The sequence below is a fragment of the Triticum aestivum genome, chromosome 1D, assembly GCF_018294505.1.
Source record: "Triticum aestivum cultivar Chinese Spring chromosome 1D, IWGSC CS RefSeq v2.1, whole genome shotgun sequence".
Classification (NCBI taxonomy): Eukaryota; Viridiplantae; Streptophyta; class Magnoliopsida; order Poales; family Poaceae; genus Triticum; species Triticum aestivum.
In genome coordinates, this window is record NC_057796.1 from 34,668,216 (window position 1) to 34,695,659 (window position 27,444).

The following is a 27,444-nucleotide window of genomic DNA, read 5'->3' on the forward strand; positions in this document are numbered from 1 at the left end:
TACAGGCAGCTAACAGGCAGGAATTCTTTTGGCTCCACGCAATACTAGAATAGGCCGGCGGCGGTCGGTGCCCGGCCTGGCCATACGGCCGGAAGCGAGCTCAACCAGAGTGTGAGGCATCAAGACGACTGCCGTGAGCGCAGCCACGGGGGCCCTGGGGCCCGTCCTAGAGAAGCTGACTGCTGTTCTTGGCGACGAGCGCACGCTTACAGGCGGCGGGAGGAGTGACATTGAGTTGATCAAGTCGGACCTCGAGCTTGTGCACTCTGTCCTTCCCAAGATATGGGGGAGCGACAATCTGGATGCGCCGTGCAAGGATTGGATGGCCGAGGTACAGGAGTTATCCTACGACATGGAGGACGACATCGACGACTTTGTAAATCAGAAGGCCAGTCAGATCTCTTTAGAGCAACTGAAGACAAGAGTCAAGAATGTGTCGCGGCGGAGCTGCGAGATGCAGAAGGCCGCAGAAGCTACCTCCAACTGTAGCAAGCCGGCCATAGTAGATCCTCGATCTCGCTTCCTTCACAGTGATCCGTCAGAACTCGTGGGCATGGAGGCACTCAAAGATGATCTCTTCGAATTGGTGGCAGGAGGTGTGGACACATTGGGGGACGCCGGAGAACAACACTCGGTAAGAGTGGAAAGGTTCCTTGCATGTTTGTTTACTTTGTTGTGTCTTTTTTTGACTGATGAGAAAACTCAGATGTGAATTTCTCAGCTATAAAATGTTATCTGTTGACTTGCTGCAGGAAAATATTAGTTTCAAGGTACAAATGCCGAATGATAAGTTGCGCTCAATGGCGCTGGCGACAGCGGCTCGGATACAGGGGGTGAGGTCGAAGGGTATCACCGGCACTGCGGGGGACATACTGGAGGTCGTCGGGTGCCGAATAGACGTCGTTGAGTTGGTTACCATGCTCCGAAAGAAGCTGGGCGGAGCGCAAATTACGAAGGTCGAGCGGGTGAAAAAGAATCTGCCGGCGGTAGCCGCCCGCCAGCGACCACATCAGATCAAAACGATATGCATCCACGGACTGCCAGGGGTTGGTAAGACAGCTCTTGCAGATCTAGTGTACTCCGCCACAGAAGAGCAATTCGATTGTCGGGCATTTGTGTCGGTTTCTCCAAGCCCTGACATTACGGAGGTTCTGCGAGCAATTGTCACGCAAGTAACTAATTCACCGGTTGCCTACACCGGAGCAGTGACCGAACAGTATCTCCTCCACGAATTATCAAAATTCCTCGTTGACAAAAGGTACGCAGTTTCTACTTTCTGTTCTTGTCCACACAGCTTTATTAATGATCTGTCTTTGATAAACTCGGAAATCAGGTCAGCTGCCAACTAATGATACATTTTGATAAAGGAAATATATTAATATCGTAAATATACCAATTACACACAGTCTCGGCACCTATAAGATATGACAAGACATTCAGGATGCACACAACTAAAAAGACATACACACGCTTGCTTTTTTGCGTTACACAAACTATATCAACATGGTAACCTTTTCCACTTTGCCAATTTAGGGCTTGAATCCGGGATGCTCATTTCAGGCAAAACATTAGGTCTCTCCCAATGCTCTGCGGTGGCACCGTGTCTTAAGCATCCACGTTAAATTTGGGGAATATGATATGGTACTAGAAGGAAATGCGTGCCTTGCCGTGCCGTTTTTTTCTTTGTCATTATAAAAATGGTTCTATAGGCAATCAATCTAATTTACTGAACAATGCTTCCAATCTTAAGCTTGCAATGTCCCTTTTTTGGAGGTAGAAAAATGTCACATATAGAACTATCCAAAGCAAGATGAAATGTATTGCAAAACCATTACTTCTGACAACTCTTCCATGCTCAGCCAATCATGCATGTCATTCCACAAGAGGAGCTCCAACCATGTATTACCAATAAATAATAGTATTAGTCATCTTCAAACATAAAACATGTACTCCTACAAAGGCAAAAAAATGCTAGTTATTTTAATATGTGTTTTGTTCATTTTCTTACGTAGTACAGAGGAGATTATAAGACGATGATAGACATACTGCTACAAATCAACAAATGCATCATTTATTGGAGATTATAAGATGATGATAGCCATACTGCCACAAATCAAAAAATGCATCATTTATTGTTAGGACAAAATACAAAAACAGAGGACATAGAGAAGCACAATATCTTACTGCCATCGTCAAGACACCGAAATAACTAATCCACCGAAGACTTCATCTACAATCAACAAAAAAACAATAGGCACTGGCCATGATCAGCCATCTGTAGATGTAGATATTCATCTGACATTGTGGTGAGAAAGATATTAACCAATATTTTTGAGGCAACATGTGCATAATATATGTTTGACTAAAATTTCTACCAAACAACAGCTTAAATGCTCATAGATTAGAGTTGATTCCAGTAATTCTTCAACTTGTTTTGGACGGAAGTATATCTTAAACTCTCAAATTTCTCTGCTTTGCTAACCTTCAGAATAAAAATTACACAATACCATCTCGCCGTATCTACTTATAATTTAGAGGGTCGATTCTAATTAACGATAAAAATAGGAAATCTGCAAGGAAAAAGGTCTACTTGATCTTTTGACGGCACAGTGACATGTTCGTTCAGGATGAAAAGAGTGCTCCTACTGGTCATATCTCTGCTCTGCCAAGAGCTACATAACTAAGTTAGCTTGGGTGCGACTATGTACCTGAAAAACAACCTATGCGCTACTTGTAGGCTGGGCCTTTGCTGCACTGATTGTTTCTTAGCATTGAGACACCACAATTCACTTAGTGTTTTAGTTACATCATGAAGACGACAGACAATAGGCAGGTGGGGAAACACATCTCTATGGAAGAACAAACATTACACACAATTAGCTTCATCAATGTATAAAAAAGCATAGCTTTAAATACATCTAGCTATCATTAGTGTGAAGAGCATGGACCAAAAATTACTGGCAATGCAGATAAGTATCAGAAAGAACATTGACCACCATAAACATTTACTCTAAATGGAAAAGGCCACACTTGGGTAAAAAAAATGCATTTAGTGGTCACCATTTAGGAATAACACACAATTACAATTCACCTAATTAAACTGGATTAAATTAGATAACTTGGACGCACCTGTATTAGCACAATCCAAGAAATGTCAAAATCTATACGGCAAAGATATCACAGGCTGGTCCGGATAGCACATCGAGCGCTGGATTCCCTCACGGAAGATAGTAGAGGTGACCAGCATAGCAAGTACTATCAAGGTGTCCATCGGTTCGGCACGGGCAAGAGGCCATGCTCACTGCAATTATGCAAGTAGGAGGAGCAAACCATGCATGTAGCCCAAGAAAAAAAATTAGCATTTCTGGAGGACCAAGTCATTATAGCCCAACCAAAAAATATTTTCTATCACAGATACACAGTTTCAAGAAATAAAAGGACACCAAGAAACTGCCCATATTTAAACTCGATTGCTAACTTGCGGACTGATGGAAAAGACCAACTTTCTCTTACCGAGTATCTTCTGTGTGCTGCTCTTGATAGGTAGGGAACCAAGACTTACCCAAATTTTGTTGACGCATACCTTTGTCAGATTAGTTTTACAGTTTTTATTTTGCTATACATAATGAAATAATATGTGCTGCACCAAACACTGAGGCAAGCACCGCTGTCAAAACTACTATGTGTAAATTTATTTGACCCGAAGGAAACTACTTCGCTCATAACCAGCAATGCTTTATAATGGGAAAAGCAAGCAGATCACACACAACAGTCTAGAAGAAACCTAACCATTGAAAGCAAAAAAGATGGCATGTACATGTGACTCTAAGTAGGAACAAATAAATCTATTAATAGTTGATAAAACAAAATAGTTTTACAGACATGTGGATCTCCTCTCAAAGCAAGATTGCATTGTTTTCCATTGCAGTATGCATGGCACAAACCATACATATCTTTATTCTCTGCAGGGCTATACATTGAACAATATTAATGTATATATATTCCGAAAATTCGTAGGAGCTCCAGTCCTCGCCTGCTCATGTTATCGTTGCGCGCTCGTTCTCGTTGAGATCGGGGACTTGGCTCGTAATTAACGCGGTATATGCTGCTGTACGCAACGGCACTCTTACATACTGTATTAAAGGATTCTGGTGAGGACCCACGGCACAGTACGCGCCGTTCCATCACCACCGTGAATCACCGTCGGGTCCATGCAAAAGAAAAATCAACATCGAGTCCCACCCAATGCAGCACAAGCGACTGGAATTGGAAATACCAGGGTTGTTTCACGTCCATACCTACACTATGGCACACCAAGTACAGATCAGGAGATTTGATACATCAACTTTTGCGCACAGGTGCACAGCACACTAATGAAGCTGTCGACTTCATACAACACAAGTTGCTTAGAGCACAGCCCGGCGTCCCAAACCCTACCGTAGGCTTGTACGGACAAACTTATCATTGACAGGTCTAAAAAAGCGGACCCGGACGGGCTTCTTATACATGACCCATATACCCGGACTGAGCAGCACCCCTCATATCCAACCAAAATCGATATGGGGAGGCCCGGGCGCGTCCGCCACGTCGGACCCGGCCCACGCTGGCCCACCCACCTCATATATATTCGTCCCATTTCGTTCCATAGATGAAATATTAGCCAATTTGCTCCACTCCGCTCCTCTCCGCCCCAAGCTCCCTTCCAGCGATCTCCGGCCTCCTCTGGCATTATAGACAGCAGATCGACTTCGACCTGTCCCGATCCATCGACTCGGGCATATGGGCCCGAGCGAGTTCGGATTTGATCCAGCAGAAATCCATTGCGTCGGTGCAATGGGCGCTAGATCCGCTAGAGTGGAAGCTCGAGTCCGCCTGCCGCCCCATCTCCGGTGTGGAGGAGTATGAGTACTATAGGGAATAGTGTGCCTGTTGTAAGAAGCAGAGGATGCGGGAGGTCCAGGCCCGTCTCGCTGTAGACATGGCGGAGGCGGTGGTTCGCATTGCTGCCGAGCAGGAAGCCGTCCGTGACCACAATGTTTAGAAGCGACAGGGTGGGAACACGCACGCCCTCGCCCGAGAGCAAAACCGGGTGATATATGCCATGGTCGGATTGCCTCCCAAAGAGGAGAAGGAGGACAGTGAAGGGTCGGACAACTCCGGAGATGAGCAGATTCGGCTTGATCCATGTTGCGTCTTTGAGCGCTACTTCCACTACAAAGACGACAAGGGCGCCGGCAAGGGCAAGAAAGGTCTTGGATGATCTTTTTCCATAGTTAGTATGTGTTGAACATGTCAATTTCTTGGTTGTTCGATGACATGTGTTGATGTAGTAGCCAGACGCTTTGTGGTGCATCATAGAGATAGTTTACGATGCATATGGTTATACGAATTTGAGCGTTCCTAAATGAGGTACTCAATTGTTGAAATGAAAATTTAAGGTGTGACTGGTCATTGTCTGCGGACGCGAATAGGCGCGTCCGCGGACGTTTGAGGGGCTTGTTGTATCTTTGTTGTAGATGCTCTTAGGGAGATGCTTAGTAAAATAAACCGAGTTTTCGTAAGCACTAGTGCTTATTTTCATAGGAGATGTGCCTATTAAGCATCTATTCTCTATAAATAAGTTCCAGTTCCTAAAAAAACTAATTTATTTCTTTAAGCATATTTTCTATGCATCTTGCATTGTATAATGCCTTAGGCATCCACACAAAGATGATAAGCATTGGGACATGACCGTAAACACCAGGGCTGTTCTAGACTGACACATCTACTACAGATAATCTGGATAATAAAAATTGTCATGCTTTTAAAAATAAATTTGTCATGCTATATACACAAGAAGGTGCCATAACCATTATACAGTTTTTAATGTATGACGGGACCCTCTAGCGCGGCCCATGCAACCGAGGAGGCCATTGTACTTACAATGGAAAGCTTAGAACATTTTGGTTCCTAAAGAAGCATGGCAAAAATTCTAACGACAACTTTTCAAATACTCGCATGGAAAATTTCAGAATTATTTTTTGCTATTTCCCTAAAAGAGCACACATTCATAATATTTTCTAGTGTTCACATGGCATTTTTTGCAATGCTCACATGGGAATTCATGAAAAAAAAACTCTCACACATGACATTTCTTGAAACACCCCTACTATATTTACACCATGAAAAATATATTTTTTGTATGACTTTGCGGGGAAAACTAGATAGTGGACCAAGGCAACTTCAAATTTTTCTGTTATGCTTTTCATGTGATGACAGATTCACTTCCCTATGTTTTCCAAAATGATGGCAATTAATGACATGGAAAAAATGATAGATTTTGTACAATAAATTTGACGAGCTATGTTCCAAAAAATGAATTTGCGATGGTAGCCACATGTAAAAATGACATGGTCAATACAGTAATTTTTCCATAAATACAATTATTGAAATGTAGTATAGACATTCAAGTGCCCATGGAAAAAAAATTGATTTTTTGCCATGTCCAATTTATAGCTAAAAAGCAGTAATTTTTCATGTAATGAACAAATATCACGGATTCAGATGACGTGGCAGAAACATCTTTATTTTTTTGCCATGACATGTCTATATATGTATTACAAAACTTAAGTTGGCACGGCAAAAAAGACATTGTTTTTCTACCATGGTAGCTATATAGATGTAGAACAACTATGTAAGGTGCCATGCCAAAAACATATTGAAGTTTGCCATGACTATTATATAGATGTAGTACAAAACATGAACTGCCCATGAAAAAGGTAACAGAAAATTTTGCCATGTCAAAAATATAGCTAAAAAACCAAGTAAAATGTCATGTCATGTACATAGTTGGAGGTGAATAAAACATCATAAGTAGTCAAAGCCAAAAATTCACGACATGGAAAAAATGACAAATGTGTGTAAAAATTACCATCACACTACTTGCCATGATATTGAGAAAAAACAAAGTATGGCAATTGTGCAGCATAATGTGTACGCAAATACGTGCTATCATATTCTTAAAAGCAACGCACGTCATGGAAACTAAAGAATTTTGTTCTTTTAAAAAAGATGGCAAATTATGATTTTGTCATGGACACATGACAGAAACATTAGGAATTTTGTTCTGTAGACAAATTTAGGAATTTTCCATGCTACAAAAGAGAAATTTGCCACATGTTCAATAATTGCCAAGGTATCTATTAAAAATGCCATGGTTAAAAAATAAAAAAAATTGCCATGGTAGCTACAATGATAAGTATAATATTGTTGCAATTGGCATGGTCCGATTCAGAAAAGAATACCTGCATTTGCCTTGGTTTGAATCAAAAAGAATACTTGCATTTCTCCATGGTCTGGTTCAAAAAAGAAAACCTACATTTTCCATGTTAACATGTCGATATATGTTAAGGTGCCATGGTGGTATATTATTTGTTTTAACAATTGCCATGATTAGAAAACACAATTCGTTTCAAGAATTGCCATGAGATAGCTATAATATTGTTTCAAGAATTTTCCGTGATTTAGAAAACAGAATTCATAAAATTGTTGTGTCATAGTTACATCTTTTCCTAAAATTTTCCATGTGATGGGAAACATGATGTTCCGAGTTTGTTGTGTGGCTCATAGAAATTCTTTCAAACTTGTCATGTTATAGAGAAAAATTCGTTGACGAATGTCATGGACCACTACAAGACATTCTCAAAAAATTGCGAGGTAGATACAGTTCAGTAGCGTGCACACTACTAAAACCCTTCACTTGCTATTTCTCAGTAGCATATTCAGTGATCCATAAGTTTTATGTAGGATTTTATGACTAACCATGTGAATGACCAATTCCCGTTGACTCTCTAAGTAGATATAAGTGAAGCAAGAGAGTTTAATTCTTTCTACAAAATATCATGCTCTAATAAATATAAGTGAAGCAAAAGGGCATTCTACAAATAAGGTTTTCTATATGAAGAGAAACAGGCAATCCAAACTTCAAAAGATATAAGTGAGGCACATGAAGCATTCTATAAAGCCATACTCAAATGATATAAGTGAAGTGCAATGAGCATTCCATAAACCAACCATGGACTATATCATGTGAACAAAACGAAAACCGAAACATATTGATACTTCTTGAAGAAAGATAGGATGCCTTCCGGGGCATCCCCAATCTTAGACGCTTGAGTCTCCTTGAATATTTACTTGGGGTTCCTTGGGCATCCCCAAGCTTGAACTCTTGCCTCTCCTCCTTCTTCTCATATCGAGACCTCCTTGATCTTCTAACACTTCATCCACACGAAACTTAACCGAACTTTTATTAGAGGGGTTAGTGCATATGGCAATCAAATCCCATCATGTACTGTTGTAACATTATTGTATAATTATAAGAAAACATTACCCACTATATGCTATCACAATTCTATGGCCCCAAGTCAAAGGAGGCTCAACAAGATTTCAAACATACGCAAATAATGAAGCTATTACAACAATCTGTGAAAACAGGACAGTCTGTAAAGATTTGACATTGACCATACTTCTGTAACTCCAAATATTCTGAAAAAATAGGAAAATATAAAAAAATTGTATAGCAGTACTTTGTAAAAATTTCAACAAAAAATTGACCTTCTAGTAAAAAAATGTAAATTCATGCACTATAGCCAAAATTTCTGTTTATGCACCGCACATACCAATCAAACAATCTAAACATCCTAAAGGTAAATCTTGGCACATTATTTTTATAATAAAATGGATTTGTACAAGGGGATAATTAATTTTGTTGAAAAGTTTATGTAATTGAGATTCACAAAGTTTCCATGGGCATGAACAAAGTTCAAGGACGCCCCCCACTTCAACGGTGTTCGTCTTTCTCACTTTCACTTTTCTTTTTGAAAAAGTTTTTAGGTTCCCCTCTTTATTTTATTTTTTGATTTTAAACTTTTTAAAAGCACTCAACAGAAATAAATGACTCTCTAAAACTTTCGGGTTGTCTCCCTGGCAGCGCTTTCTTTAAAGCCATTAAGCTAGGCATAAAGTGCTCAAGTAATTGATCCACCCGGATCCCAAGGTATATCAAAGCCAATTTTAATTAACAATGATTTGTAATTTAGTATTGAGCACAAAGCAACACATATCGTGCAATGACGAAGTCTAACTCTCTTCCCATGCATCAGTATGTCATAAAATAACAATGCATGCACATCAAGTAGAGGCCAATGCATAGTATAAGCAGTTTCTTGCAATTTTGTTGGAAACATAGAGACGTTGAGTTGTAGTTCCTCTCTCATAATAATTGCAAGTAGGAGAAGCAAGCACATGCATATTATATTCATAAAAATCATCATGTGTAGTAGCAAAACACAACCCATCAATATAATCCCTAATAAGATCAACTTCTCTGATATAGTGTAGTTGGGAGAATTCAAAAAGATAATAGGACTATCATGTGTGCGTGCATTAGCAATAATTTCATTCTTGACGTAAGGAACTATAGAAAGTTCATCTCCATATGCATAATTCATATTGGCATCTTGGCCACAAGCATAGCAAGCATTAGGTTCATCAAAAAGGGATATTTCAAAAGCATCAATGGAATCATAGCAATTATCATAACATTCATCCTTCGGTAAGCACGAAGGGAAATTAAACAATGTATGAGTTGAAGAGTTACTCTCATTAGAAGGTGGGAATGGGTATCTAATCCGCTCTTCCTCCTTTTGTTCTTCGCTCTCCGCATCATCTTTTTCATCAAATGAGCTCACGGTTTTATCAATTTCTTATTCCATAGGTTCCTGCAAAATAGTAGTCTCTTCTTGGATAGCGGAGACTTTCTCAATAAATACATCAATTTTGGAATTGTACTTATAATTCTCATAGCAATATTTAAGTATAGCAAAATTTTCAGGTCTATAAACGGCATCATCATAATCTTCATACTTTTCAAACAGAGATTCAATTTCATAAGCACCCATAATTAAAAGCAACAAATTCTTCTATTCATTCCACATCATAGTAATCATATCTACCATTACCATAAGAAGCCAAGGTTTCATTATCATTAAATTCACATGAAAAGGGAAGGTATCTAACCTTCATCCTAGAGCAACAAGTATAATTATATCTCAAGCATAGATTCCAAGCATACCATTGCAACATTTCAATTTGATCCCATAATTAAGAGTTTTCCTTTTTGAGTCAAGCGATAATCCCTAAATTATTCGCGTTGATCCAACGTGTCTCCCATTATCAAGTTGAATGGGGTTTTCTCAGGATTATCAAAGTAGTGTTTAATATTTTTCACCTAACGAGCATCGAGGGTTTTAGGAGGTTCCCCATCTCCATGAGTAGCAAGTACAACTATTTTTTTTGGTATTTCGTGTTCCATATCCATAACTAAAGATAGAGAACAACTTAGAACAGAAAATAAAAACTACTTAGTGATAAAGCAAACAAGCACACACGAGAATATTCACCCCACACTATTGCTCCCCGGCAACGGCGCCAGAAAAAGGTCTTGATAACCCACAAGTGTAGGGGATCATTTGTAGCTCTTTTCAATAAGTAAGAGTGTCAAACCCAACGAGGAGCTAAAGGCAGAACAAATATTCCCTCAAGTTCTATCGACCACCGATACAACTCTACGCACACTTAACGCTTGCTTTACCTAGAACAAGAATCAAACTAGAAGTACTTTGCAAGAATAAAACTAAGAATAATTTACAAGACAATAAACTTAGTAGTGTAGTAGCAAGCTTTTTGTAACACAAGAGAAGGATTTGTCCCTAGGCAATCGATAACTAGACCTGTAATCATTCTTGCAATTTTATATGAGGGAGAGGCATGAGCTAACATACTTTCCGTATTTGGATCATATGCACTTATGATTGGAACTCTAGCAAGCATCTGTAACTACTAAAGATCATTAAGGTAAAACCCAACCATAGCCTTAAGTATCAAGTCCTCTTTACTCCCATAAGCAACAACCCCCTTACTCGGGCCTGTTTATTTTGTCACTCACGCCACCCACTATAAGAGAATCAAGAACATATTGCAACTCCCTACAGCAGGGACCCCTCACTTTTACGCGAGACGGAGGGCACCGTAGGACAGTACCATAATAAAATATACAACTCATACCAACCACGATCACGATTAGCCCATAGGACAAAACAAATCTACTCAAACATCATAGGATAACCACATATCATTGGATAATAATATATAGTGTTGAGCACTATGTTTGAGTAGAGAACTGCAGCGGGAATAGAGAGGTTACACTACTGCATAGAGGGGGAGGAAGTTGCTGTTGACAGTAGCAAGATTGTTGATGTAGATCGCCGTCACAATCCTTGCCGCGACGGCACTCCGGCGCCACCGGGAGAGAGGGGGAGAGAGCCCCCTCCTTCTTCGTCTTCCTTGGCCTCTTTCCTAGAAGGGAGGAGGGTTTCCCCTCTGGTCCTTGACCTCCATGGCGGCGGAGCCCCTCCGAGATTGCATCTGTCTCTGTTTCTCTTCTGTTTCGTGACCCCCCAGATGTGGCGCTTCACCGTTTCTTAAATTCCCGGAGATCCGAAACTCCGATTGCGCTGAAAATTTTACACGTTTTTTCCATGAATTATCTTTCCTGCGCCCGAAGAAGAGCCCCACCTGACTAAGGGGAGGCCACAAGACACTTGTGCGCGCCAGGGGGTGCCCGGCGCGCCCAGATGGGTGGTGGTGGCCATGGGCCTCTGTTTGCGTTGATTCCAACTCCCAAAAATCACATATATTCCAAAATAAATCTCTGTAAATTTTTATCGTATTTGGACTTCATTTGATATGGACATTCTGCGAAACAAAAAACATGCAACAAACATGAATATGCACTAGGCACTGGATCAATATGTTAGTCCAAAAATTAAATTGTTGCCAAAAGTATATGAAAGTTGTATAATATTGGAATGAAATAATCAAAAATTATAGATACGACGGGGATGTATCAATATCATATGGACAAAATCTACAGCGGTATAATTGTACTCTGGCACATGACTTGTGTCAAGCACCTCAGCTTTCTCTTTGTTGCTTCTTACCATTTTAACTTCTTCCACGGGTTAGGTTCCAGTTTACCTACAAACTTGGCCAAAATCAAGGTTTGGCTCTCTGCTATCTTTGCCACTTCTGCCTTCATATTCTTAGATCTAGCTACAAGTATATCCACATCATTTGTTAGTCCAACAACCTTACCCGTCAAGGGACCAAGTAGGTTATCATGATTCTTCAAGATATTCTTCTAGTTTTCATTCTGCTCAGTCTGGTTAGCAATAAAACTTTTAAGATTTTCTTCAAGAGTATTTCTATTGCTATCATTAGCTCCATTAAAACTATTTTATGCTCCTCCATTACTAGGATAACGAAGTTTAGGAGCATAACCATTGTTTTTCCAATTGAGATTATATTTATCACGAGCAATAAAATTCACATCACTAATATCTTCATAAGTGATGGCATTGACATTTACCTCTTCTTTACATAGCTTGGTTGTCAACTCTGAGCTATTTTCTTGTATAGCATTCACCTTCTTGGTGGTTGTTCTCTCAACGTGCCAGTGGGCATGGTTCTCTTGCATATCATTTGTATCTTCTTGACATCTTCTATGGGCATTCCCATGATTGTTCCTCCAACGGCTTTATCAAGCATAGTTTTTGACATGTGATTCAAGCCATCATAAAACATATGAAGGATTAACCCCTCATCCGTTCCATGATTGGGGCAGTTTCTTATTTCTTCTTTCATTCTATCCCACGCAAGTGGCTCACGTTCCTCTTGCTTGAAACCTGTAATCTGAAAATGTAATTGCATAACTTTAGCAGGTGGACAAAACTTAGATAAAATTTGTTGCAACAAGCATCCCAAGAAGTAATAATTCATTTAGGCAAAGCTAAACGCCCTTCATTAGCTTTTCCTCTCAAACAGAACAGAAATAAGCAAAGTTTTAAAGCATCTGGGCCATAATCCTTTATGCGTGTCATGTTGCACAATTTAGTAAAATTATGTAAATGCATACTTGCATCCTCAGAAGCAGAGCCTCCAAATTGGTCCCGTTGAACCATGGAAACTAAGTTTGTTTTGATCTCATATTCAGCAGCTGCAACAATAGGTTGTGTTGTTGGTTCTCGCATGAAATTGTTGCTAGGAGTAGCAAAACTCCCAAGATTACGAGCCGTAGTAACTTTTTGGATTTTCTACTGACAAGACTTGCAACAAAATAAAATGCAAACTAAAACTGAAACTGAAAACTAAAACAAAAACTGAAAATTAACTTTAACAAGAACTCTAAACACAAAGACTAGGAATAGTAAACTGCTCCCCGGCAACGGGGCCATAAAAAGGGCTTGATATCTCCTTTTTATTGATCCGACATTGGAACAAGAAAGGGTATCCCACACCTATTTCCCCAGAGGTAACCCTGGGTATCGAACCCCCGAGAGGAAGACTCCCTTGAAGCGATAATCTCGAACACGCTTTTGTCGAAGTGTGAAATCCAGCTTTTGACCGGATCAACAAACAAATAGTGATTCAAACACTTATAACAAAAAGAGGGTACGGGGATGAGGTCTTAATGCTTACGACCTATTGGTGTTGGGATAAAATATGATATTAGTTTTGCTCGGGAAGTCACCCATCAAGAGGTGCTTGCTTCGTTCGGAATGGGGGATGTATCCAAATTACATCTTGACTGGTACGTGTCCTAGATCAAGAATCAATTGTCCTACCGAAGGCCCTATCCGTCTTGCAGGGTTGCCCTGATAATTAAGATAGAAATATGAGAGAAAAGCTTTGGGTGTTTAATAACTACACCTTATGAATCCCCAAGGATATGATCAATGTTACCCTACTAAACCTTACTGTCACCGGTGTTTGGTCTAAGACTTCACAGCCCCCTTGCTCCTAGCCTCACCAGTGCTTGATCTCCATGATCCTAGGTACCTGTAGGGATGAAGATCACGGAGAAGACAAGAGATACTTCACGATGCAATTTTATTTTACACATACGAGACGTTGTGTCAAAGACTTCCATTGACCCCTTCACCAAATACCTAGGGCTGCAAGGCTCATGCCTCACCCCCTTACCGGACAACTCGCACATGGAGATCGGATCGCGAGAAGAAATCATTGAAGAACACATCTTGAGATTGATTGATTTCAATATGTCTTACAATAGATGCCTTGTGTGATGCATGATTACAAGTATGAACTAGATGAGAGAGGGCTATGGTGGTGGAGAAATATCTCGGTTTAAATAGTGCTCAAGGCTCTGTTGATATCTCCTTTTGTTTGTTCTTGTATTGCAACGAGAAAGGTATCCCACAACTATTTCCCAAGATGTGACCCTGGGTATCGAACCCACGAGAGGAAGACTCACTTGAAGCGATGGTCTCTAACAAGCTTTTGTCAAAATGTCAAATCCAGCTTTTGACCGGATCAACAAGAAATAGTGATTCAAACACTTATATAAAAAGAATGTATGGGGATGAGGTCTTAATGCTTATAACCATGTATTGGTGTTGGGAACAAAAATCATATTAGTTTGTGCTTAGGAAGTCACCCATTAAGAGGTGCTTTTGCTTCATTTGGACTGGGGGTGTGTCCAAATTACATCTTGACCGCCACAAGTCCTACATCAAGAATCAGTTGTCCTCCTGAATGAACTATACGTCTCACAGGGATGAAGATCATGGACAAGACAAGAGATACTTCATGATGCAATTTTATTTTACAAATACGAGACGTTGTGTCAAATACTTCCATTGATCCCTTCACCAAATACCTGGGGCTGCAAGGCTCATGCCTCACCCCCTTACCGGACTACTCACACATGGAGATCGGATCGCGAGAAGAAATAATTGAAGAACACATCTTGAGATTGATTGATTTCAATATGTCTTACAATAGATGCCTTGTGCAATGCAGGATTACAAGTATGATCTAGATGAGAGAGGGTTATGGTGGTGGAGATGGCTATGGAGGTGAAAATGGTGGCGGCTAGGGTTTGTGGAGGAAGATGATGATGAATGGGTTGTGGCTGTGCTCGACGCTCCTCTCCTCATTCTGTTGACATTTCAACGGGATCCACTTTATAAGAGTTGTACAGGTGCACGACCTGCCTTGGTTTCTACACCAAACGGGCGCTCATATATATGGGCGCTCGCGCCCGTATGGAATGCCGTCTTTTGTTCTGTCTTCGCAGAAACACCTCCTATTTATTCTTTCTTCCTCCATTCTCTTCCATTCCTTTTCCACACGTGATTTATTCCTTTTTAGCACATTTCCTGTGGAAACACATCGAAGAGAGGATTTGTGGAATCCTTTGCATTTATTAGTCATTAGTGGCAATATCGGAGCACATATATCTCTTTTAATGAAATAGCTCGGTTTAAACAAGTTTGAAATGAGTGTGAAAATATCACTCATCAGCCACTCACAACGCAGAGGAGGCGCTGCCGGTCGTGGACACGACGGCACATGCACCAGCGACATAGGCGGTCCAGGATGAGAATGTAGCCAACTATGCGTCCTACGCATCGCCGCCCAACTTTCGGGGGCGCATGTGTCAGGTGGACAGTGAAGGACCGTCCATGTCCATCATCGACCTCGTGTCCACCGGCACCGGCAACGGATAGGTCAAGGATTCCTCCGAGGATGTGTAGGGCATGGGAGGCGGCAAGGCATTGTGTCCTAAGTAGGCCGGCCCGTCTCCCATGTTCTACTCTTCCTCGCCGGAGATCACACCTTCACTTCACGGATCTAGAACCCCGTCACTGCTCATTGAGATGGCAGATGGAGGAAGTGGTCACCAACCAATACAAACGAAGCATGACGTCAGTTTTTATCTCTTCAAGAGGGGATGAACCTCGGCAAATTGTGTGTCCCTTGTGTCCTTGTTACCTTCTAGCCAAGACTACCAGATTGGGACCCCTACCTGAGATCCGCCGGATTCAGGTTCCACTGGCATTTCCAGTGTTGTTCCTCACTACCGCTAGGCATCCAGACCGCATGGACAACAGGAGTGATGGTCAAGTCCCACACTGGCTCCCGGTGGTTCTTGGTGTTGGGAAGCGTTGCATGGAAAACAAAAAAATTCTATGCACACGCAATGATCTATCCATGGAGATGCATAACAACGAGGGGGAGAGTGTGTATACGTACCCTTGTAGACCGTAAGCGGAACCGTTTGACAACGCAGTTGATGCAGTCGAACTTCTTCTAGCTCCGACCGATCAAGTACCGAACGGACGACACCTCCAAGTTCTGTTCACGTTCAGCTTGGTGACATCCCTTGCCTTCTTGATCCAGCAAGACGTCGAGGTAGTAGATGAGTTCCGTCAGCACGACGGCATGGTGACGGTGATGGCGAAGTGATCCTCGCAGGGCTTCGCCTAAGCACCAAGAAGATATGACCGAGGGTGTAAATTGTGGAGGGGGGCGCCGCACACGGCTAGGCAATTATCTATTGTCTGCTAGGCGTCCCCTCCTCATATATATAGGTGGGAGGGAGGGAGGATCAGCCATAGGAGGCGCCCCAGGGCTGGTGTGTTCCCTCACTTGGCCCATAAGGCCCATATTTTTGCCAGGGGTGCCCGAAACTCCTTTCTGGTGACCCGATAAGAACCCGGTACCCTCCGGAACACTTTTGGTGTCTGAATGCCATCGTCCTATCTATCAATCTTTACCTCTCGACCATTTCGAGACTCCTCGTCATATCCGTGATCTCATCCGGGACTCCGAACAACATTCGGTCACCAAATCACATAACTCATATAATACTATATCGCCAATGAATGTTAAGCGTGCGGACCCTACGGGTTTGAGAACTATATATACATGACCGAGACACCTCTCCGGTCAATAACCAGTAGCGGAACCTAGATGCTCATATTGGCTCCTACATATTCTATGAAGATCTTTATCGGTCGAACTGTTATGACAACATGCGTCATTCCCTTTGTCCATCGGTATGTTACTTGCCCGAGATTCGATCGTGGGTATCTTCATACCTAGTTCAATCTCATTACCGGCAAGTCTCTTTACTTGTTTCGTAATACATCACCTCGTGACTAACTCCTTAGTCGTTTGCTTGCAAGTTTATGATGTGTATTACCGACAGGGCCCAGAGATACCTCTTTGATACTCGGAGTGCCAAATCCAAATCTCAATCTATGCCAACTCAACAAACACCTTCAAAGATACCTGTAAAGCATCTTTATAATCACCCAGTTACGTTCTGACGTTTGATAGCACACAAGGCGTTCCTCCGGTATCCGGGAGTTGCATAATCTCATAGTCGAAGTAATATGTATTTGACATGAAGAAAGCAATAGCAATAAAACTGAACGATCATTATGCTAAGCTAACGGATGGGTCTTGTCCATCACATCATTCTCCTAATGATGTGATCCCGTTATCAAATGACAGCACATGTCTATGGTTAGGAAACCTTAACCATCTTTGATCAACGAGCTAGTCTAGTAGAGGCTCACTAGGGACACGATATTTTTTTATGTATTCACACATGTACTTTGGTTTCCGATCAATACGATTCTAGAATGAATAATAAACCTTTATCATGAATAAGGAAATATAAAATAACAAATTTATTATTGCCTCTAGGGCATATTTCCTTCAGTCTCCCACTTGCACTAGAGTCAATAATCTAGTTCACATCGCCATGTGATTAACACCAACAGTTCACATCACCATGTGACAAACACCCAAGGGGTTTACTAGAGTCAATAATCTAGTTCACATCGCCATGTGAATAACATCCAAATAGTACTAAGGTGTGATCATGTTTTGCTTGTGAGAGAGTTTTAGTCAACGGGTCTGCCACATTCAGAGTCGTATGTATTTGGGGAATTTCTATGTCTACAATGCTCTGCATGGAGCTACTCTAGCTAATTGCTCCCACTTTCAATATGTATCCAGATTGAGACTTAATGTCATTCGGATCGGTCTCAAAGCTTGCATCGACGTAACTCTTTACAACGAACTCTTTATCACCTCCATAACCGAGAAACTTTTCATTAGTCCTCTTAGGTACCTAAGGATAATTTTGATCGTTGTCCAGTTATCTACTCCTAGATCACTATTATACTCCCCTTGTCAAACTCTTAGCAAGGTACACAATAGGTCTGGTACACAGCATGGCATACTTTATAGAACCTATGGCTGAGGCATTGGGAATGACTTTGATTCTCTCTCTATCTTCTGTCGTGGTCAGGCTTTGAGTCTTACTCAACTTGACACCTTGCAACACAGGCAAGAACCCTTTCTTTGACTGATCTATTTTGAACTTCTTCAAAACTTTGCCAAGGTTTGTGCTTTGTGAAAGTCCTATTAAGCGTCTCGATCTATCCCTATAGATTTTGATGCCCAATATATAAGCAGCTTCATTGAGGTCTTTCATTGAAAAATTCTTATTCAAGTATCCTTTTATGCTATTCAGAAATTCTATATCATTTCGGATCAACAATATGTCATCCACATATAATATCAGAAATGCTACAGAGCTCCCACTCACTCTCTTGTAAATACAAGCTTCACCATAAGTCTGTATCAAACCATCTGCTTTGATCATCTCATCAAAGCGTATATTCCAACTCGGAGATGCTTGCACCAGTACATAGATGGATCGCTGGAGCTTACACACTTCATTAGCACCTTTAGGATCGAGAAAACCTTCTGGCTGCATCATATACAACTCTTCTTTAAGATATCCATTAAGGAATGCAGTTTTGACGTCCATTTGCCAGATTTCGTAATCATAAAATGCAGCAATTGCTAACATGATTCGGACAGACTTAAGCATCGCTACAGGTGAGAAAGTCTCATCGTAGTCAACCCCTTAAACTTGTCGAAAACCTCTTGCGACAAGTCGAGCTTTGTAGACAGTAACATTACCATCAGCGTCAGTCTTCTTCTTGAAGATCCATTTATTCTCTATGGCTTGCCGATCATCGGGCAAATCCACCAAAGACCACACTTTGTTCTCATACATGGATCCTATCTCAAATTTCATGGCCTCAAGCCATCTGTTGGAATCTGGGCTCATCATAGCTTCTTCATAGTTCGTAGGTTCGTCATGGTCTTGTAACATGACCTCCAGAACGGGATTACCGTACCACTCTGGTGCAGAACATGCTCTGTTCGACCTACGAGGTCCAGTAGTAACTTGATCTGAAGTTTCATGATCATCATCATTAGCTTCCTCTCTAGTTGGTGTAGGCATCACGGGAACGGATTTCTCTGATGAGCTACTTCCCAATTCGAGAGAAGGTACAATTACCTCATCAAGTTCTACTTTCCTCCCACTCACTTCTTTCGAGAAAAACTCCTTCTCTAGAAAGGTTCCATTCTTGGCAACAAAGATCTTGCCTTTGGATCTGTGGTAGAAGCTGTACCCAATTGTTTCCTTAGGGTATCCTATGAAACGCACTTCTCCGATTTGGGTTCGAGCTTACCAGGCTGAAGCGCATGACCGAGACCCCTCTCCGGTCAATAACCAATAGCGGAACCTGGATGCTCATATTGGCTCCTACATATTCTACGAAGATCTTTATCGGTCGAACCGTTATGACAACATGCGTAACGCCCTTTGTCCATCGGTATGTTACTTGCCCGAGATTCGATAGTGGGTATCTTCATACCTAGTTCAATCTCGTTACCGGCAAGTCTCTTTACTCGTTCTGTAATACATCACCTCGTGACTAACTCCTTAGTCGTTTGCTTGCAAGTTTATGATGTGTATTACCGAGAGGGCCCAGAGATACCTCTCCGATACTCGGAGTGCCAAACCCTAATCTCGATCTATGCCAACTGAACAAACACCTTCGGAGATACCTGTAGAGCATCTTTATAATCACCTAGTTACGTTGTGACGTTTGATAGCACACAAGGCATTCCTCCGGTATCCAGGAGTTGCATAATCTCATAGTCGAAGGAATATGTATTTGACATGAAGAAAGCAATAGCAGTAAAACTGAACGATCATTATGCTAAGCTAACGGATGGGTCTTGTCCATCACATCATTCTTCTAATGATGTGATCCCATTATCAAATGACAACACATGTCTATGGTTAGGAAACCTTAACCATTTTTTATCAACGAGCTAGTCTAGTAGAGGCTCACTAGGGACACGGTATTTGTTTATGTATTCACACATGTATTTAGGTTTTTGATCAATACAATTCTAGCATGAATAATAAACCTTTATCATCTATAAGTAAATATAAAATAACAAATTTATTATTGCCTCTAGAACATATTTCCTTCAGTTGGTGCCCGTGGGAGCCCCATGGTCGTCCGGGTTGTGGCGCCACCGCCCACGCTATGCGGGCCTGTCGGCGGCCACATTATAGGAGGAGGTGGTGCTCTCATCGAAAGATGATGAGCAACACTAACCGCCCCTCCTCGTCGAGCCGCGCGCACAGACGAAGTGTTCGCGACACAGATGTCACTCTTGATCGAGTGGTCACTCCACGAGCATGGCTCCGCGCCACCCTCGCTGTCATGCAACCTCGGGTGAAAGAGGAGCCACCCTTGCCTCTGGGTAGCGCTTCTGCGGTGTACAAACTGGACGCAGGTTGAAGGAGGAGGTCAAGGAGGAGTCCCTGTCACCTCCACGTAGCATGGCCGAGTAATCCTTACAGCTGGCATCCCCCGCGGCATAGGCCTTGTTTGGATCCATGGGTTAGAGTTAGTTTGAGCTACTTTGGGCTCAAATAGCTCTAAAGTATCCAAACATGAGGGCTAGTTTGAGCTAGTTGCAACTAACCCACCCAAAAAAAATTATCCTACCCAAGATGTGCTAATTGGAGCTAGTTCTTCTGAGGTCCACTAAAAAATCATTATCTCTCTATCCCTCCCTCCCTCCCTTCAAATGATTGAGAAAATGCATTTATTGTCAATCTAACTCTATCATCCAAACACCTTTTTGGCTAGAGTTAGTTCAGTGTTAGTCATGAGTTAGAAACTAACTCTAACCTCTAACTAAGTTAGAATATCCAAACATAGCCATATACTCAGGTGCGACAAGGGGCCAGAGTGTCGTCATTGCCGTCCATCGGTCCGAGAGCCAGTAGTGCCCACTAAAGATTGAGGAGGTGCATGGCTCGATTGCCAGCGCGTGAGGCCACTTCCTCCGCTACCTCATTGGTGGCGGCGGCATGGCAGCTGCCGACAACGCAACAGCCAAGCAGGCGCACCAGGACCAGGGCAACGCGGCGTGACGAGCTGCGTTCACAAATTCGAACATCGCACTAGACTAGGTCCTCGCTGACCCCGACCTCGCGTTGGCCCGCGCCAAGGACTGGTCTCGAACTACCGCACAGACATCCGCCGGGCGCCAGCACCGGATCAGTGACGAGCTCCTCGAATTAGAGATGGTCGAGTCCAAGCGCGCTGCCCACTCCCTCGCCGGGGGCAGAGTGGTGGTCACGGGTGATCGTCGCCGCCAAGACGACGCGGCCGAGCACTTGCGCGTTGCTCTGGATACAGCCGAGCAACTGCTGTGCGAGAGCAGGCGACAGCCGATCAAGGCCGACATGACCTGTACACGCCCTTTCGTCGCTGAAAGGACAACGGCGATGAGTACTCCGACGACGATGGGGAGGGACCAAACGACGATGTTGGTACCACCTGCCAAGGCGGCCTTGTGTACGAGTTACCGTTCGTGTAGTTAATTTAGGTTTAGTTGAAATTTCGTTTGGTTTGGTCAAACATATTTAAATATTTTGAAACTTAACAAATGTCGTTTGGCTTGCGCGTTGGCGAATGTTTAAGGTGTCCGATTTGGCGTATGGGGTTGAAGATGCCCTAAAGACTCCGGGTTCTATACCCAATACCAGTTCAACACGTAGACCTTGTTATAATTCTTGTCCCTGACTTTCTCGAGTTCCACACAAAGTAACCAACTTGGTCATGCACTCGTTAACTGATTAGAGGGCAGCCAATAAAGGCATCTCCAACGGCAACCTGCAAAATTTCTCCTCCATCCGTCCGTCGATAAAAAGACCTGTCCATGGACATAAATGCGGAAGACAGTTATCCAACCGCATCGACATACATCCAGCCAACAATTCGAACCAACCGAACAAAATTCAATCAAACCGGACGGATTTCGTTCAAGTTTGGATATAATTAAAAAAAGTCAATATTTCGACCGTTTAACTAAAAAAACTGGAAGAAAAAAAACCTATATCCTATACCGGACAATCACCTCGTACGCGTGACCGTCCTGCCCTACCGCACCATCGTCTCCGTAGGTGCTGTCGTCGTCGTCGTCCCTCCAGCGGCGGTAAGACGTCGGAGGCTGTCGGAGGCCGCGACAGCCTTGTCCAGCGACTGCTTGCTGCTCGCGGACTAGCCGCCCCACCTCCTGCTGCGTCGTGCGGAGTGCCGCCGCAGTCACTGCCGACGTGGCCTTCGAGCCCTGGTGGTGGCCTTGCCGTAGCCGGCATTGGCGAAGCAGTCACTAAGCGACCACTCCTCGCCGATCTAGGCGAGCTTGCCGTCAAGGCGGCGGCGACGCCTGCGGCCGTCTCCACGGTGGTCACGGAGCGGTCCAGTGCCCACACGGCGATGATGTCTTAGTCGTAGCGGACCTAGTCCCGCGCCATGTCGCTCTTGGCGAACCCGGAGTGGCGACTGGCATTTTGCCGGTTGTACTGCTCCTGGTGCCGAGCAACGCGCTCCGCCTCAGAGACGATGGCCCTCGAGCCCGAGGGACCGCTGAGGTAGTGGAGGAGGCGGCCCCACACCTTCTTGATTGCGAATGGCAGCTCCGCCTTGACGGCGAGGCGGTGGCGGTGCGGTGGTGGTGCGGCGGGAACAACGGCGTGTCGATGCAGCCGTAGCTGGTGCGTGGCGGGGACACAGGCTCCTCCTTGATGCGGCGTACGGTTTGGATGCCGCGGTGGTGCGGAGGCGAGGCCGGCTCCACCTTGACGCGGGGTCCAATCTGGACGCCGCGGTTGTGCCTGGGCGAGGCCGGCTTCTCCTTGGCGCGGCGTATGGTCTGGATGCCGCTGTGGTTCGGAGGCGAGGCCGACTCCACCTTGATGCGGCGTCCAATCTAGACGCCTTGGTTGTGCCTGGGCGAGGCCGGGTCCTCCTTCACCGACAGGAGCATGGATGCCTGCTCGGTCTTGATGCGGTGGTGCGGCAGGGAGGCCGGCTCCTCCTTCACGCGCACCGGCGATGGCGGCAACGGCCCCTAGTCACAGAGTGACCGCTCCGTCAGTAACTCAATCTGACAGATGAAATCTTCGTCCTTCTGAGAGTCCTCTTGGAGGAGTCCGGGTGGCTACCACGCTGGCTCCTGCTCCTCCTCATCACCGCAGGAGATGACAATCTCCTCCTTTTCGGAGGAGCCAGTCGTCAAGGATGCTGACGTGCCCGGAGAGCATCTGCGGCAGCGCAAAGAACCGCTGGAGGAGGAGCTTCCGCCTACTCTGCCTGTCGGTGCGGAGCACCACAACTTTGGCATTGCCGCAGCTTGGGTCAAGGAGGGGGGGAGGGCCTCGGGCACAGAGACGGGGGAGGGGAGGGGCCGATGCTCGGGGAGGGTGCGGTGCTTCTCTGTGCAACTCAAGTGCACGGCTTAAATTGCCGCCGCGAGGACCAAGCGAAGGGCCGACCAACAGCTTCAATGCGGCGTAGCGGCCGGAATTGGTTCCTCAGGAACCTGCATCCGCATTAAAGCGTCGACTGCCGAGAGGTCTCGTCGGTCAATGTCGCCCTCCCTCCGGTCATATCGCGGCATCAATGCCGGCCTCCACATGCTCTGAGCCAGCATGAATGCGGCGCGGTAAGCCGCGCGTGCATCAAAAGGAAAGCGCGGGAGGGGCAGGTGATGGGTTGATGGGGGACCAGGGAGGTCAGAAGCGGACTTGGGAGCGGTTCGGACATCCGCAAACCTCACACACGTTTATCTCCGGTTTACGGCAGAAATCACGTCCGGACCGCCCCGCGGGCCGATATAGGTCGGCATTGGATGGTTTCTATGGTCTGGACAGTTGCGGGAGGTTTACGGGTTCGCCTTGAAGATGCCCTAATGATGGATAGCGCAACACTATTGATGAGTGATTTGGTGAGATTATGATCCGGGAGATTTCTTCCAGTTTTCTTTTACCATTTTCCTTCTATGTTTTTTTACCCGAGTTTCCTTCTGCGTTTGATGGAGGTTTCTTTGTTTGCATGTTGAGCAACCGGAGGAGGATGACCGGCTGTGGCTAATTAATTAGCACATGCTAATAATTTAGGCCCACCACTTGTAACAAATTAACGGTCCAAATCAATCTGGTACTCTTACCATGTGTGGAGGTGAGAGGGACCATCTTAATACGCCCAAAGAAAAAAAAAGAGGGACTATCTTAAATATGCTTAAAAAAAGAGGGACCATCTTAAAAGAACTCTTATTCTTATCGTGAATAATGTGGTACAACGCTGGATATTGTTTTCGAAGGCTGACATTGCCAAGCCATTTGTTCCGAGAGGTTGGATATTATACTTTAGTATCTTTCTACCGAAATGTTTAGGTTTCGATATTTCCTACATTTGTCATGAAGCATAGTAAACAGTGAATTCTAAAACTTTCATGGCAAATCTCCACTGTCCTGGATTTTTTTAAAACTATTTTTAGAAGCTTCTCATGTATGCACTACATATTTGTCTAGACGTTGATCTGTATTGTTTTGATTTTTCTTCTATATTTGTTTTCTTTTAGCCTACAAATACGCCCAATGAACCTTTACCACGTACATGGACTGGGAGAAAATAATTGAACTCTGAGTTGATGACACAAGATTGCGCCTTTACAATTTTGAGCCTTTATAGGTACCTCGTGATTATTGATGACATTTGGCATTGGGAAGAATTGCAAATCATCGCAAAGTCTCTGCCAAAGAACAATCCGAGCAGTAGAATAGTCATCACAACTCGCATCAGTGCTATTGCTGAGAAATGTCTAACTGACGACATGCATACCTTGCTCTATAAAATTGGAGGTCTTGATGTTGTGGATGCTTGGACTCTAATGAAATCTGGCGACGATAATGCATTTTATGGTATTACGGAAATGTGTGATGGTATGCCGCTAGCAATAATTTGCATATCGTTAGCAATGAAAGAGCAGACAAAGGAGGAGGATGGTGATTTGGGAAAAACGAGGGTTCTGAGGCGTGTAAAAGATGGGATCTTAACTATCCCGTCTTTGAAACCATTGGCTGAGAGCTTATGTCTTGGCTACAAGGATCTTCCTCTCTATCTGAGGACTTTCTTGCTATACTGTAGTATATACAGTTGCCGTCACAAATTCGAAAAAGATCGTTTGGTGAGGAGATGGATTGCTGAAAGATTGGTCTATCAAGAGGAGACCGCAGAAGGTTACTTTGACGATCTTGTCGACAGGGAATGGATTAAACCGGTAGCAAGTGGTAAACATGAAATCCACCCCGTGATGTTGGCCTTCCTCAAGTGCAAATCACAAGAGGATAATCTTGTTACACACTTGGATTTCTGCTCCGATATTTCACCGTGTAAACAAATTCGTCGGCTGTCCCTCCAAGGCAAAAAGGGGCAATCAATGAACTTTTCAGCATTGGATTTATCACACACTCACTCCCTCGCTGTCTTTGGTTCAGTAAGTGGAGTCCCCTTCAAGCGTTTCGAACGGCTGCGAGTTCTGGAGCTTGAAGACACTGAGGGTCTAGAGAATGCTCATCTGGTGGATATATGTGGACTGCTCTGGCTGAGGCACATTGGTCTCATGGGGACACCAATAACCGAGGTTCCATTTCAGATCAAGAGTTTGCTGCATCTGGAGACTCTCGATATAAGAGACACAGGGGTCATGGAGCTCCCCTGGGAAGCTTGTCAGCTTCCAAAATCCGTGCGCGTTCTCGCTGGCAGTAAGGATTCCCGCCAAGGTATAAGTTTGCCTGAGGGCGTGCACGAAGATCTCGAGAACGGAATTCCAGACTCTTCCATGGCAAAGTGCAGGGAGGTCTTGTCCATCCTGCTTATTGACCCTTTTGGTCTCGGCGCAGCTCCACAATTTGCCGCATTCAAGGTTCCCGGAAGGTGCATGCATATTCCGGAGTTGATCAAAGAATACTTCAAAATTCTCTCCTCCTTGGATATCAGGCTCTTCAAACTGGAAGAGGATGACATCAAGTTTCTGCAGGAGATGCCCAATCTCAAGATTCTCGTGGTGAGGTTTGAAGTCGTCCCAGTGGAACCGGTAACCATCAACGCTGTAGGGTTCGCGATGCTGGAGAGCTTCGGTGTAGATTCCCGCGTGCCACGTGTGACATTCGAGCAAGGAGCAATGCCAAAGCTCAGACGTCTCGCGTTCAAGATTTACAATGGTCCAGAAAGCAAAAACCCTCTGGGCATCACACACCTCCGGAGGCTCGAGGTAGTCGTCTTCCGGTGCTCCCCGTGGTATGGAGGCGACAGCCCGGGCATCAGCACCACGGTTGCAATTGTCAGAAGGGAGGCATGGGAGCATCCCAACCAAATCACTCTCTGCATCAATGACTATAAAGAGATTTTCCCGGAGAGAAAGAGCGCACTGGCACAGGTTTGTGAAGAATCTGGGAGCAGCAGGATGGGTGGGGTGGATGTACAGGCAGATATCTTCTCTGTCTCTGCTGCCCGAAACAGCATAGCTAGTATTGATGCTACTGCAAGCTGCAGCCAGACGAGCGAAATTGAAGAGGTCAAAGACCAATGGTATAGTTATTTTTTCGGACTACCATAGTGGCTCTTATAAATGCAAACGCAACATCTTTAGCATATTCAAATTGATTGACACTATTGACATCACAAAAGTTGTGCTAAATCAAATATCATTTTTTTTGTTTATTACTTGTAATTTGTGGGCAGATATTATTTTGCCATTTCTACAAGAACCATATTTGCAATCATATATGTTGTTTGGAAATCTATTATTACTACAGAATGCCCGCGCGTTGCCACAGATTCAAAATACATTAATTCATACTCATAAACTCTGGAAACAAATTCACCCTGATTTTGGTATTTATCACTAAAAATATGATGGATTTTACCAAAAAAGTTTATTCTTCTTATTTTTCCTACTTATCAACAAGAGTGCCACTTCGGTACAATCCCCCAACTTTCGCGGTGACGAGTAAATGGGCCGGCCCAATTCGCAAGTGCCAAGCAAATGCAGGAATTTCCTAAAACATTAATGTGCACGCGGCAGGAGTTGAACTCCCAACCTCGCCATGCCTCCTTCCCAAAATATAAGGCATGATTGATTTTGCGTGGTCTTTGATGCACGACGTTCACCATTAATATATATCAAAGTACATGGATTGAACATGTATAAATGGCATCGTCATATTTGTCTTGCAAAACAATTTTATTTCATATGTCTGTATACTAACTCTATAGACAGATAATATGTGAA

The 27,444-nt window shown here is 43.7% G+C and overlaps 1 protein-coding gene across 1 annotated transcript; it reads left to right on the plus strand.

The window, feature by feature from the left end:
* On the plus strand, positions 1-26,946 carry LOC123180112 (disease resistance protein Pikm1-TS). The gene is made up of 3 exons (XM_044592074.1): positions 1-634; positions 753-1,258; positions 24,843-26,946. The coding sequence occupies exons 1-3, from the start codon at positions 323-325 to the stop codon at positions 26,767-26,769; spliced, it is 2,745 nt and encodes a 914-aa protein (XP_044448009.1). The 5' UTR covers positions 1-322; the 3' UTR covers positions 26,770-26,946.
* Positions 26,947-27,444: the final 498 nt, after the last annotated feature.